At 40.2% G+C, this 14,630-nt stretch overlaps 1 protein-coding gene across 1 annotated transcript in view; it reads right to left on the bottom strand.

The window, feature by feature from the left end:
- Positions 1-14,630, bottom strand: part of LOC126484386 (synaptic vesicle glycoprotein 2A-like) — a 187,428-nt gene that overhangs the window by 114,920 nt on the left and 57,878 nt on the right. The window contains exons 4-5 of the mRNA XM_050107880.1: positions 12,895-13,057; positions 1,403-1,524 (exon numbers count right to left, since the gene is read on the bottom strand). Coding sequence (XP_049963837.1) covers positions 1,403-1,524; positions 12,895-13,057 — 285 coding nt within the window. The remainder of the gene's footprint in view (positions 1-1,402; positions 1,525-12,894; positions 13,058-14,630) is intronic.

Raw genomic sequence — 14,630 nt, 5'->3', positions numbered from 1 at the left:
AAAATGCTCCAAGATGAAATGAACAAATACATGTCACTATAAATTACTGAAATATTTTCTATGAGGGAAGCAGTACTCTTTTGGAGTACTGCTGCACTATCTGGGATTCTTACCAGATAGGATGAATCGAGTTCAAAGAAGAGCAGCACGTTTTGTATTTTCATGAAATAGGGGAGAGTGTGTCATGGACATGATACAGGGTTTGGGATGGACACCATTAAAACAAAGGCATTTTTCGATGCAGCGGAAACTTCTCATGAAATTTCAATCACCAACTTTCTCCTCCAAATGCAAAAAATATTATATTGATATAATAGAGGGAAACATTCCACATGGGAAAAATATATCTAAAAACAAAGATGAGAGACTTACCAAACGAAAGTGCTGGCGGGTCGATAGACACACAAACAAACACAAACATACCCACAAAATTCAAGCTTTCGCAACAAACGGTTGCTTCATCAGGAAAGAGGGAAGGAGAGGGAAAGATGAAAGGATGTTGGTTTTAAGGGAGAGGGTAAGGAGTCATTCCAATCCCGGGAGCAGAAAGACTTGCCTTAGGGGGAAAAAAGGACAGGTATACACTCGCACGCACGCACACACACACACACACACACACACATATATCCATCCGCACATACACAGACACAAGCAGACATTTGTAAAGTTTCAATCAATCTCTTTGCCTTTACAAATGTCTGCTTGTGTCTGTGTATGTGCAGATGGATATGTGTGTGTGTGCGAGTGTATACCTGTCCTTTTTCCCTCCTAAGGTAAGTCTTTCCACTCCCAGGATTGGAATGACTCCTTACCTGCTCCCTTAAAACCCACATCCTTTCGTCTTTCCCTCTCCTTCCCTCTTTCCTGATGAAGCAATCGTTTGTTGCGAAAGCTTGAATTTTGTGTGTATGTTTGTGTTTGTTTGTGTGTCTATCGACCTGCCAGAACTTTCATTTGGTAAGTCACATCATCTTTGTTTTTAGAAATATTATATTGATGTTGACCTACATAGGGAGAAATGATCATAACAATAAAATAAGGGAAATCAGAGCTCGCATGGAAAGATATAGGTGTTCGTTTATTCCGCACATTGTTTGAGAGTAGAATAATAGAGAATTGTTGTAAAGGCAGTTCGACGAACCCTATGTGAGGCACTTAAGTATGACTTTCAGAGTATCCATGTAGATGTAGATGTAGGTGATTGGTTACATCCTTTATTTTACACAGTATATTTTATAAAAGATCTCACTTCCAGATCTGGCTTCTGTATCACCAATTTTTGTCATTACCCATTCAGTTTTTCAAATCATTGGTTTCTTTAGTGTGTGTGTTAATTCCTTCTGATTGCTAAACATACATTTAGTAGATAGCATGGTATTCTTGAAATTGATATATTGGTTACCTGGGATGATGATGTTTGCAACAGCAAACAAAAATCCTGACAGCATCATTATTAGAGTCCTATACTTCACACAGTGAAATTCTGATATGAAGGTTTTCTGTATTGAACCTGGTCCACATATTCTGTAACATAAACAAAATAATTTGTTAATCTACTAACTGTATTATGAAAATTACAGAAAATGTCATACTGAACTTTTCCTACACATTGAAACAGTTGTCAGAAAGAGGCACTTTAATTGGAAGATCACAGATTTCAGGATGTTGTAATTTTAATAATTTCAAACACTGTTGTAGTGTGCCATTATTGAATAAGTGACAGGTACATATGCAATATGAGCAAGTTACAATTTTAGCTGTTTCACCACACAGGCACAAAATGAATATATGGTAAATGAACTTACCTCTCTTTAAGTGTCTGAGCTTGAATACAGTAAGGTAGAGATAGCTAGAAAAATTGACAGAGCAACTGGAATTTAAACAACAATGAAAAAGTTACAAAAAATAAAAAGAAATAAACAAGCACTGTATGATGTGATACACAGATAAACAAGTCAGCCGGCCAGGGTGGCCAAGCGGTTCTAGGCACTACAGTCTGGAACCGCGCGACCACTACGGTCACAGGTTCGAATCCTGCCTCAGGCATGGATGTGTGTGATGTCCTTAGGTTAGTTAGGTTTAAGTAGTTCTAAGTTCTAGGGGACTGATGACCTCAGAAGTTAACTCCCATAGTGCTCAGAGCTATATGAACCATTTTTTAAACAAGTCAAGGGCTTGAGGAAGAAGGAAATGAAAAGTCCATTTTTATCCAGTGAAGTCCACACCTAAATATATATATGTAACTAACAGAGATGTAAGGATTGCAAAGAAAGGGTGTACAAGCTGAAGAAGAGCATTTATAGCCACAAGCAGGCACTTAGACTATGGAATTAATGATTAACTAATGTGTTTAACAAATTAAGTCAAACAGTAATTGATGGACAAGAAAGATCTTGATCATCTCTGTCATTCATAAAGGCAATGCTGTAGTTGGATCTGAGTGTAGAGAAGTTCATTGATTTGTCACAGAATGATCTGAAGAAGGAAAGACTAGGAGCAATGTCAATTATTATCTTGGTTTGCTAATAAAATGATTTGGCGACATTTACATCTTAAATAGTTCTATATGTGCATGGGCTATACTTTAGTGGTACAATATGGAAAATTTGAAGACAGTAGATATACTACTACTGCACAGTCAAGTGTGCTTCCAGCTGAATATCAGTTCAAAACTTATGAATGTTCCATATCGTCAGCTGTTAGAAACTTTCTCTACCATTAACCACCACAAAACATCAGAAAAGACAGTGGAGTGATATGAAGAGGATCTTAAGGTATGTGAAATAATTATATTTTATGGTTTGTCTCATCCCAGACATGGGGATATTTGTTTACTTGTTTCAACTGGCTCAGACTGTGCAGACAATATTCTTTCTTGAAGACAAACTACAAATTTTGTTGTTAAACTCAGTGAAGTCATTCTCAGAGACAGAAGGCAGTACTCTTGTGAATACTGGAAACAGAATATGTCACTTCCTTAAAAAATTGTGAAAGAAATCATATGGATCAAGGTAATCTTACAGAACCTCACGAAAAGAAATGATTGATGAGTAAAGACAAGAAATCACCAAACAGTAAAGGCACTGAGTCATCAATAGCACATATACAAGACTGAAACACACACACAGTGCCATCTGAAACACACTCAAAGTGTTGTGACTGAAGTTCTGCAGGTAGACTGGAGTTTGAGGTGGAGTGGGTGAGGGGAGAAAGGAACTGGACAGTGGGAGAGAGTGTTGGGGAAGTGTAGCTGGTAGCTCGGAGGGGGAAGTGTAGCTGGTAGCTCGGAGGAACACAGCTGGCATATGTGACAGGAATGCAGGAGGGAGGGGTAGCACATATATAGCATAGGAATACAGGAGGGAGAGGCAGCTGATGTATGCGATATGAATGCAAGACACAGGCACTGGTGGCAGTAAGTTTGTACAGTCCAATATAACATTGGAGAGTGAACTATGTGGAGGTGACAGAATGTGAAATGGGGAACCATGGGAAAGAAGGTGTGGGTGCAGGGAGAGTGAGGTTGGATTCTGGGAAAGGGTGAAGGTGTGTGTGAGGCAGGGTGTTAGCAGAGATTGAGGGCAAGAGGATTATGACAACAAAGGAAGCATTACAGGGGTAACGCCCATCTACATAGTTCAGAAAAGTTGGTGCTGGGGGAAAGATCCAGATGACACAGGCTATGAAGAAACCATTGAAATCAAGCATGTTGTGCTCAGCAGCATGTTCTACGATCAACTCCACTCTTAGCCATAGTTGGGCAGTGGCTTATCATTTGGATGGATAGTTGGTTGGTGGTTATGCCCATGTAAAATGCTGCCCAGCAATTGTAGCGGAGCTGGTATATGACATATTGCCATGTGGTCCTGCCTCTGATGGTATACAACAAGTTTGTGGCAGGACTGGAGTGCTACATGCTGGATGGGTGAACTGGTAGGATCTTGCAGCTGGATCTTCCACACTGCTATGACACATGTGGCAAGGGTACTCGGAGTGGCTGTGGGATATGGATGTACAAGAATACTGCATAGATTGGATGGGTAGTGGAATCCCACTTTAGAAGAGATGGGAAGGCTCGTGGGTAGACAGTTTCTCATTTCCGGACACAATGATAGGCAGTCAAAGCCCTGGTCGACAATATGATTCAGTTATTCCAATTGAGGATGATAATGAGTGATGGAGGCTTGGTCCTTTATGGCTGGTTCTTCTGGTTGGTAGGAAAATTAGCAATTTATGAGGATGTGACATGGGAATTCTGTCTCCAGACTAGGTTTGGGAGATAGTACCTGTCTGTGAATGCCTTAATGGAATCACCAGCACACTGGGCAATGGAATTCTCATCAATGCAGATGTGTCATCCATGGGTAACCAGATCACATGAGAATGATTCTTTAGTGTCGAACAGACGACAGCTGTCAAAATACAGCCACTGTTGATTGTTAGTGAGACTGATGTGGACAGATGTTTGGACAGCCACCAGACAGATGGATGTCAATGTTCATAAAGGTGACACAGTGAGCTGAGGAGAACCAGCAGAAGCAAATGGGAGAGGTGTTGAGGATATGAAAAAATGAGGATAGGGGTCTTGGGCCCTGGGTACAGTTGATGAAGATATCATCAATGAACCTGCATCAGACAGTAGGTTTGAGAGTTTGAGAATCTTGGAAACTTTCCTCTAGATGGTTGATAAATAGATTGATGTAGGAGGGTGCTATGCAGATGTCCATGGCCCTGCCACAGTGAGGTAGTCGGTTTGGAGTCTGAAAGACATTAGGAGAGGTAGTGTTCAATAGCAGCAAGGTCCTGGGCAATGGGAATGTTTGTGAATAGGGAGGCAGTATCAGCAGTGATGAGCTGAGATCCAAGTGGTAATGGGATGGGGACAGCTGAGAGTTGGCAAAGTAAGTGGTTTGTACCTTTGGTATGAGAAGATAGGCTACAGGCAATTGGTTTGAGGTGCTGATTGATAATAGCAGCCATCGTTTTGGAGGGAGCACAGTAACCAGCATGAGTGGGCCATCCAGGACTGCTGTATTTATTAATTTTGAGAAGCATGTGGGGTGAGGAGGGAGAAGGACTTGGAGGAGAAAAGATTCTGGGATGGGAGATTCACTTCTGGTATGGGATCATTATTGAAGGGACTGCAGATGGAGGAGTCAGACAGTTGGGAGAGCTTTCTGCCAGGTAATCATCTGTGATTCTTCACAATGGCCAACCTTCCTCCAGCTGCCTGTCTCCTTTCTCCTCTCACATATTCCACCCAATACAATCCTTGCCCCATTCTAGCTCCAGAACTCTGTATCATCTACCACAGATCATTTACTTTAATCCCAAACTTTCCATACCATATTACAATCTCACAAGAGTTGCATATGGATTACAAAAGAGAAATCCAATTGATCAAGAATGCAAATATCATAACAAAACAAAACACATGGATGTGAAATATTATTTTATATGAGAAAAATTCAGCTTGCACATTACTCGTACAGGTCTGCATAATCAGCAACCTACAGGGTAACCTACTAGAAGAAACTTTGGGAAATAAAAGTTATTACTATCTGTTGTTCATAGAGGAGACATTGAGACAGAAAGCAGCAAAAGTCTGACATTCATTAAATGACATGTAAGTGTTGCAATAACCAGTTAAAAAGTAAAAAAATGAAAAATGCAGTACTCAATATTGACAATATTACGAAAAGGATAGATTGCTACTCACCATACAGTGGAGATGTTGAATTATAGGATATTGGTTCCACCTTTTTGCAAACATACTGCTTTTTCTTTTTAAGCAAATATGTTTCAGCACCTTTGTGCCATCATCAATGGGCTTTTGTTTATTGAAAACGTGATTTTTTATAGTCTTCACCACATTTTGCGAAGTAAAAAGGCATTTATAAAGAAATGAATTACACAAAGTACATTAATATGTGTGTGCGGTGGCCTTGAAATCCAAAAGAAGAACGATCAGTGACAACAAAACATGACAAGCTATCAGTGCAGGACACCATACAGTTGGTCCTGCAAAACACCTAAAGTAAAATCACGTTTTCAATAAACAAAAACCCACAGATGATGGCACAGAGCTGCTGAAACATGTTTGTGTAAAAAGAAAAAGCAATGTGTTTGCAAAAAGGCGTAACCGGTATCCTATAATTTAATTGCAAATGCGGAAAGAAAGGAGAAGAGTTGCAGATTCAAAAGATGAATATATGGATATGTTGAGTTGTTGCTGGGCACAACAAGAAGACTGCTGAACAAGTAAGCTCTCAGCCAAAAGGGCTTCTTCTGAAGTAAAGAGAAGGTGGATGTGTTGGTGGAATAGAGGGCTGTGAAGTGCTGGACTGAGAACAGGGAATGAGGCAGGTGGAGAACAGCGACTAACGAAAGGCGAGGCCAGGGGGTTACAGGAACATATGATATATTGCAGGGAGAATTCCCACCTGCACAGTTCAGAAAAGCTGGTGGTGGTGGTAGCAAGGATCCAGATGGAACAGGCTGTGAAGCTGTCATTGAAGTAAAGAACACTGAGTTGGACAGTGTGCTCAGCAGCTGGGTGATCCAGCTGTTTCTTGGCCACAGTTTGTTGGTGGTCAATAGTGTGAACAGACGGCTTATCGGTTGTCAAGCCCGTGCAGAACTCAGCAGAGTGGTTGCAGCTCAGGTAACCCTATATTTGATGGAGTAGGTGATGCTTGTGACCAGACTGTGAGTTGGTGGGAAGATGTATGGAGCAGGTCTTGCACCTGGGCCTATTGTGATGCAAGGGGTTGGGAGCAGGGATGGAGTAGGGATGGATAAAGATGTTGTGTATGTTTGGTGGGCGGTGGAATATCACTGTGGGTGGGGAGGGAAGGATAGTGGCAGGATGAGCTCTCACCATGCCCTCTCTTCATCTAACCCCTGTATGCGCTCACAACCAGAACTTTACCATCTCCCACTGCTACCCTGCTACCCATCCCCATCCCTAGCCCAGCCTCTTCCTTACCCCCACCACCCAGACTGCTTCTCCCAAGCTGGCCTCGGCAGCTGGAGGCAGTGGTCATGTGTGTGAGAGCTGTCTCTGCATGAATGTGTGTTGTGTACTGTAGAAGAAGGCCTTTCGGCCAAAAGCTTACTTGTTCAGCAGTCTTTTGGTTGTGCCTGTCTACAACTCAAAATCCCCACTATATGGTGAGTGGAAATGTATCCTATTCATAATATATTCAATTAGAAAATTTTATATTTGTGGGAATAATCAATTCTCTGTAGTATGTGTTACAATCAGTACAAGCTAATCTATGATGTTATTCTCCGTGTCTAACTATCAAATGTTGTTTACGAAACATGTTTCATGTGGTGAGCAATAAAAACTTATTCTGTACACTTAAGTGCTGTGTACTTCAAAATGTGATGTACAGATCTTACCTATTTCTTCTTTTTTCCTGGTGTTCACACACTACAGTTTGAGTTTCCAAGCGAATGTGTACTGAGTGGTTAAAGGGCTCTAGGATCATGATCCACACCTAATTAGAATAAACAACCTTGTGTCGTGCAGTACTCGGACACATTTATGGTAACTATCTAAGATAAGAGGCCTTTGGAGGAAACAGTAATAACTGTATAAATATCAAGAGCTCAGATGGAAATTCACTACTGAGCAAAGAAGGGAAAGCTGAAAGGTTGAAGGAACATACAAAGCAAATGAACCTGAAGGCAATATTACGGAAAGAGAAGGGAAAATACTGAAAATGAGGTATGGTACTGCAAGAAAAATTTCACAGAGCACTGAAAGACCTAAGCTTAAACAAGGCATCTACATATAACTGCGGCCAGCCGGTGTGGCTGTGCGGTTCTAGGTGCTTCAGTCTGGAACCGCGTGACCGCTACGGTCACAGGTTCTAATCCTGCCTCGGGCATGGATGTGTGTGATGTCCTTAGGTTAGTTAGGTTTAAGTAGTTCTAAGTTCTAGGGGACTGATGACCTCAGATGTTAAGTCCCATAGTGCTCACAGCCATACCCATATAATTGCGTAGGCTTTCACAGCCAGAGTCAGTCAACATAAAAGTTTTCTGGGTATGGTACCACATCATAATGTATGAAACTACTGCTGCTGGAGAAAAACCAACATGTCGGCCACAGTTGCAGCAGCCTTCTTCTGGGTCCACTGGTCAGTAGTTTTATACATTATGATGCAGTACCATACCCAGAAAACCTTTATGTCGAAAGCATCTGCAGTAGACAATACCCTCTCAGAACTGCTGATATTCTTGGAGAGCCAGCCATAACAGAACTATTCCATCTGGTGCACAAGATATGTGAGACAATGGAAATACCCTCAAACTTCAGGAAGAATGTAATAATTCCAATTCCAAAAAAAATCAGGCGCTGGCAGGTGCGAATATTACTGAACTATCAGTTTCATAAGTCATGACTGCAAAGCATTGACATGAATTATTTACAGGAAGATGAAAAAACTGGTAGAAGCTGGCTTCAGGGAAGATCAGTTTGGATTCTGGAGAAATGTTGGTTTACACAAGGCAATACTGACACTACGACTTAGCTTGGAAGATAGGTTACCGTAAAGAAAACCAACATTTATAGCTTTTGTAGACTTAGAGAAAGCTTTTGACAATGTTGACTGGAATATACTCTTTGAAATTCTGAAGGTAGCAAGGGTAAAACACAGGGAGCAGGAAGGTTATATACAACCTGTACACAAATCAGACAGCAGATATGAAAGCCGAAGGGCATGAATGGGAAACTGTGGCTGAGAAGGGAGTGAGACAAAGTCATAGGCTATTGCTGATGTTATTCAATCTGGACATTGAGCAACCAGTAAAGGATAAAGGAAGCCAAAAAAATCTGGAGCAGGAATTAACATTCAGGAGAAGAAATAAAACATTTGAGGTATACCAGAGGCACTGTAGCTCTGTCACAGAAACCAAGGAACTTGGAAATGCACTTGAACAGAATGGACAATATCTTGAAGGTAGAATATAAGATGAACAAAATAAGACTAGTTGAATTAAATCAGATGATGCTGAGGTTGTCAGATTAGGAAATAACGCACTAAGAGTAGCAGTTGAATTTTGCTATTTAGACATTAAAATAACTAATGATGACCAAAGTAGGGAGGATATAAAATGTACTGGCAGTAGCAAGATAAATGTTTCTGAGAAGAAAAATTTGTTAACACTGAATATAATTTAAGTGTTAGTACATCTTTTCTGAAGGCATTTGTGTGGAGTGTAGCATTGTATGGAAGTGAAACATGGATGATAGACAGTTCAGGCAAGAAGGGAACATAACTATAAAAAATGCTACAGTAGATTGCATAACTAAGTACTGAACAGAATTGGGAAGAAAAGAAATCTGTAGCATAACTTGACTAAAAGAAGGGATTGATCAATAGAAGGTATTACACAACATCAAGAAATTGCCAATTTCATATTGGAGGCATGTATGGGAAATTGCAGACTGAGACCAAGATACAAATACTGTGAACAGATCAAAATGATGTGAGATGCAGAAGTTATTTGGAGATAAGAGGCTTGCACAGGATATAGTAGCATGGAGAGTTGCAACAAAGCAGTCTCAGCATCATCTGATTTTAATCTGATGACATTCCACTAGTCTCGTTTTGTTCATCTGATATTCTCCTTCCAAGACAACAGATGTCAAAAGTAATTTGTTGAAGTTGGACTGGGATGAAATTTATGGGGACAAAATTTCATTGTCATATTGAACATATTCCATGATAAGCTTGTGTTTTGATTTTCCCAGTAAACTAATTAGAAAAGATATTCAAAAGCAATGTAAAAAAAATAAATAAAAACAATAGAACTTTAGAGCGATGGAAAAGGGAAATATACACACATCAAAAGAAGTTTTGCATCACCCCAGTTCCCAGAATTCCCAAAAACAGATGTTGGCTCTGGATATGGTATCATAGAACAGTCCCTTTGACTGTTCAGAGATTCCACTAAACCCGCACAAAGATGTAAACAACCATGCATGAGCAGTGCCTATTAGGCAGAGATGGTCCAACAGCTAATCAGTTTCAGTCATTCCACCAGGAAGGAGGTACATGGCTCAAGTTGTCTATAATTCAACCATGCATAGACGGTCAATACCACAGTTTGATCGCATCCACATTGTTACTTTGTTCCAGGAAGGGCTCTCAACAAGGGAAGTGTCCAGGCATCTCAGAGTGAAGCAACGCAATGTTGTTCAGACATGGAGGAGATACAGAGAGATGGGAATTGTCAATGATATGTCCCGCTCAGGCTTCCCAAGGGTTACTACTGTAGTGGATGTCCACTGCCTATGGATTATGGCTCGCAGGCACCCTGACAGCAGCACCACCATGTTGAATAATGCTTTTCGTGCAGCCACATGACATCATGTTACTACTCAAACTGTGCACAATAGGCTGCATGATGCGCAACTTCACTCTCGATGTCCATGGCAAGGTCCATCTTTGCAACCACAACACCATGCAGAACAGTACAGATGGGCCCTACAACATGTTGAATGGACCGCTCAGGATTGGCATCATGTTCTCTTCACCAATGAGTGTCACATATGCCTTCAACCAGAAAATCATCGGAGACGTGTTTGGAGGCAAACCGGTCAAGCTGAACACCTTAGATACACTGTCCAGCGAGTGCAGCAAGGTGGAGGTTCCCTGCTTTTTTTGGGTGGCATTATGTGGGGCTGACAAATGCTGCTGGTGGTCATGGAAGGCGCTGTAATGGCTGTACGATATATGAATACCATCCTCCGACAGATAGTACAACCATATCGGCAGCATATTCGCAAGGCATTCGTCTTCATGGATGACAATTCACACCCCCATCATGCACATCTTGTAAATGACTTCCTTCAGGAAAACAACATCGCTTGACTAGAGTGGCCAGCATGTTCTCCAGACATCAACACTATCGAACATGCCTGGGATAGATTGAGAAGGGCTGTTTATGGATGACGTGACCCACTAACCACTCTGAGGGATCTACACCAAATCACAGTTGAGGAGTGGGGCAACCTGGACCACCAGTGCCTTGATGAACTTGTGGATAGTGTGCCACAAGGAATACAGGCATGCATCAGTGGAAGAGGATGTGCTACTGGGTATTAGAGGTACCGGTGTGTACAGCAATCTGGACCACCACCTGAAAGGTCTTGCTGTAAGGTGGTACAACATGCAGTCTGTGGTTTTCAGGAGCAATAGAAAGGGTGGAAATGATGTTTATGTTGATCTCTATTCCAATTTTCTGTACAGGTTCAGGAACTCTCGGAACTGAGGTGATGCAAAACTCTTTTTTATGTGTGTATATGTTAACAAGAACAAGTGATCGTCCTGCTTTAGTTGCACATTAAAGGGGTGGCCGGAAGCCCTTCCTGCCATTACCCTGTCACCCCTTGAGGGGAATACGTCTACCATAATTGTCTGCATACAGTGTTCTGCATGGGAAAGAGAATGAATGTTTTCAAAATGTTTGTGAATTGTGTTACTTAGGCAGGACTTGAGAACCAGCCTAGTATTTACCTAGTCAAATATGGGAAACTGCCTAAGAACCACGTCAAGGTTGACTAGCAGACTAGCCCTCATCATTAATATGCTGGGTGGATTTGATCTGCGGCCAGCACACCGGCTCAAATCCTGAGCATCATTTTGACACGTACAGCTATCTGGGTGTGTTAGAAGAATTATTCTAACTTGTTAAGAAAAGATATTCACAAGTCTACAAGTATGCACATTTTGCCAGAAATCAACAATTCAAATAAAGGTTTAATACTATGTGGAGTACAGTACAACAAGAGACAGGGCTATAGATTTTAGAACAAGAAAACATGTCTACTAATTTGAATGGAAAACTTAGAAGTGATAATTCACAAGTAACAGGTATTTTCATAAACCGTTTCTTTAAAGGCAAATGAGACAATGGAGTCAAGTAGTTCATCAGAAAAATCAAGACAATGTTGGGAAAACAACTTGCATAAAATTTAGTGTTCTGGTGCTTTCACCCACTTCTCTATCCTGAGCTATGTACTCTAAAACAACGAAAATAAAAGTGTCACTGGTAAATCACAAATTTGTTTTGAGAATAGTTGCTCATTTGATAATGCTACTTTGACATTCACTTTAGGATAATGATACTGCTTTACTACTTAAAGAGTAAAAAATGCACTGAACAGATGCACAACCAGACAAATAATGGCTCAGTTCTTACTGTGAGGACTGATAGTGAACAATTCTTAATTTATTCTTACAATTTATTTTTTTAAATTTTTTTTTATTGAAGTCCTTCAGCAGGGAACTTAAACTATGTGGGTCATGACTGAGACTTTCATTACTCTGCAAAATAATGCTTAAATGGTATATACTACATCCAGGAATTTCTGTACATTTTCTGAGATCCCAGAAACTGATATCATTGAGTATTCTTATTCTGCACATGTTTTTTTCTTTTGGCTACAATGCAGCACAGTTGTTGGAGATATAAAAGGCTAACAGCAGCATCATTTGAAATTGTTTAGATGACTATGCATTAGACTTCAGCAATTTGAAAAATTCATGGTCATGTGTTAATTTTAACTTATTTCACAATATACTTGTGCAATATAACCATGTACCTACAGCAGCTTGTACACAGTAATTTCTGCTAGGATAAAATTATGCTAAATAAGGACATATTTATGTGCACTTCATAATGTACTTACTGCCAGCCAATGAATGTTGCTGCAAACTACACACATGTATAAAGATTCATTGCTATGACATTTCTGGAAAAAAAAATCAAAGCACACAAATGAAAAAAAAACTTCAATTTAAGTGTCAACCACCTTTCAGAATCCCCAGCCAATAATGTCATATGAAATTACTCTTTACTTTAAAAAGAACTTACATTGCACCACTCAAAAATTTCATGGCTACTAAAAGTGCAAAGCTCTGGGTGAAGCTCCCTATAAAATTTACAGTTCCATCCAACAGGTAAGCTATGACTAGAAGCTTTCTTCTGCCATACATGTCTGACAAGAAGCCCCACAGAAATGATGTTGCAACCATCCCTGTAAAAAGAAATGAATGTCAACATTTACAAGAAATTATGTATGTGGCAACAAAGGTTAATTTCTGAAATAATTCATTTATCAAGTACAGTAAATCCCCGTGAAGAAGAACATGTTGTCCATGCTAAGAACATTGTGAAAAAATGTGGTGCATTGTCACAAGAGAGCACAAGTTCTGGGTTTCCCCATAGATACAGTTCTGCTGCAGTATGGATAACAGGTGCACCAAGGCATGGGAGGGGCATGGCAAGGCAAATTGAAACATCTCCCAAGTTGAAGTACAGACAACAGTATGTTGCTTGTGAGCAAAACATCTAAATTACACACAGATTAACTGTGAAATTTTCTTATCATGTATGTACCAAGTGTCTAGATATAGTGGCTAGATATAGTGAAACATTGCAAAAAATCTGACCATGGCCATACAGATGAGGATGATGTTTATCTGGAAGAAAGGCCACTGACATCAACCACAGACGATAATGTGCATGCAGTCAAGGTACATGATACAAAGCAGTCACAGCTGACAAGGATGTTCATCTAGCAGTACTCAAATGGCTCCATGACCCAAGGAGCACATTTCTATTGTTGATGAACTGACCAATTGGTAATACATTCTGATCACTGTTTACAGAGACTTCATGAAAAACAGTAACATGTCTGTGTCACTTTGAAGTGTACTGCAGCGTTCAACAAAAGTTATTTGGTCAGTCATAATAATGTGTAGCTTATTTTTTGAGGTACTCTCACATTCACAAAATTAAGCAGTTATTAGAAACTGCATTAATTATCAACTATTATTAAAACTACTCTAAACCATCGGTCCTCATACAAGATGAATTTCAGATTCTCTATGGTTCCTGATGTAAAAAGGTTCTGTATCAAGGGCTTGAATTCCAACATTCCATCAATCCAAAAGTATGTTTTACATGCCCTCTGCTGTTCCTGATCTATTTAAACAACTTAGGAGATAGCCGGCCAGTGTTGCCAAGCAGTTCTAGGCGCTTCAGTCTGGAACCGCGCGACTGCTACGGTCGCAAGTTCGAATCCTGCCTCGGGCATTGATGTGTGTGATGTCATTAGTTAGGTTTAAGTAGTTCTAAGTTCTAGGGGACTGATGAGCTCAGATGTTAAGTCCCATAGTGCTCAGAGCCATTTGAACCATTTGAACTTAGGAGATAATTTGAGTAGCCCTCTTAGACTGTTTGCAGATGATGCTGTCTTTTACTGTCTTATAAAGTCATCAGATGAGCAAAACAAACTGCAAAATGATTTAGACAAGATATTCATATGGTGTGAAAAGTGGCAGTTGACTCTAAGTAATGAAAAATGTGAAGTCATCCACATGAGTACGAAAAGGAATTCACTAAATTTTTGTTACATGATAAATCTAAAGATGGTATACTCAGATAAATACTGAGGAATTATAATTACAAATAACTTAAGTTGGGATGATCACATAGTTAATGTTGTGGGTAAAGCAAACCAAAGACTCAGATTCATTGGCAGAACACGGACAAAATGCAACAGGTCTACTAAAGAGCCTACACTATGCTTGTATGTCCTCTTCTGG

The sequence above is a fragment of the Schistocerca serialis genome, chromosome 6, assembly GCF_023864345.2.
Source record: "Schistocerca serialis cubense isolate TAMUIC-IGC-003099 chromosome 6, iqSchSeri2.2, whole genome shotgun sequence".
Taxonomy (NCBI): domain Eukaryota; kingdom Metazoa; phylum Arthropoda; class Insecta; order Orthoptera; family Acrididae; genus Schistocerca; species Schistocerca serialis.
This window is presented reverse-complemented; position numbering and strand designations above follow the sequence as displayed.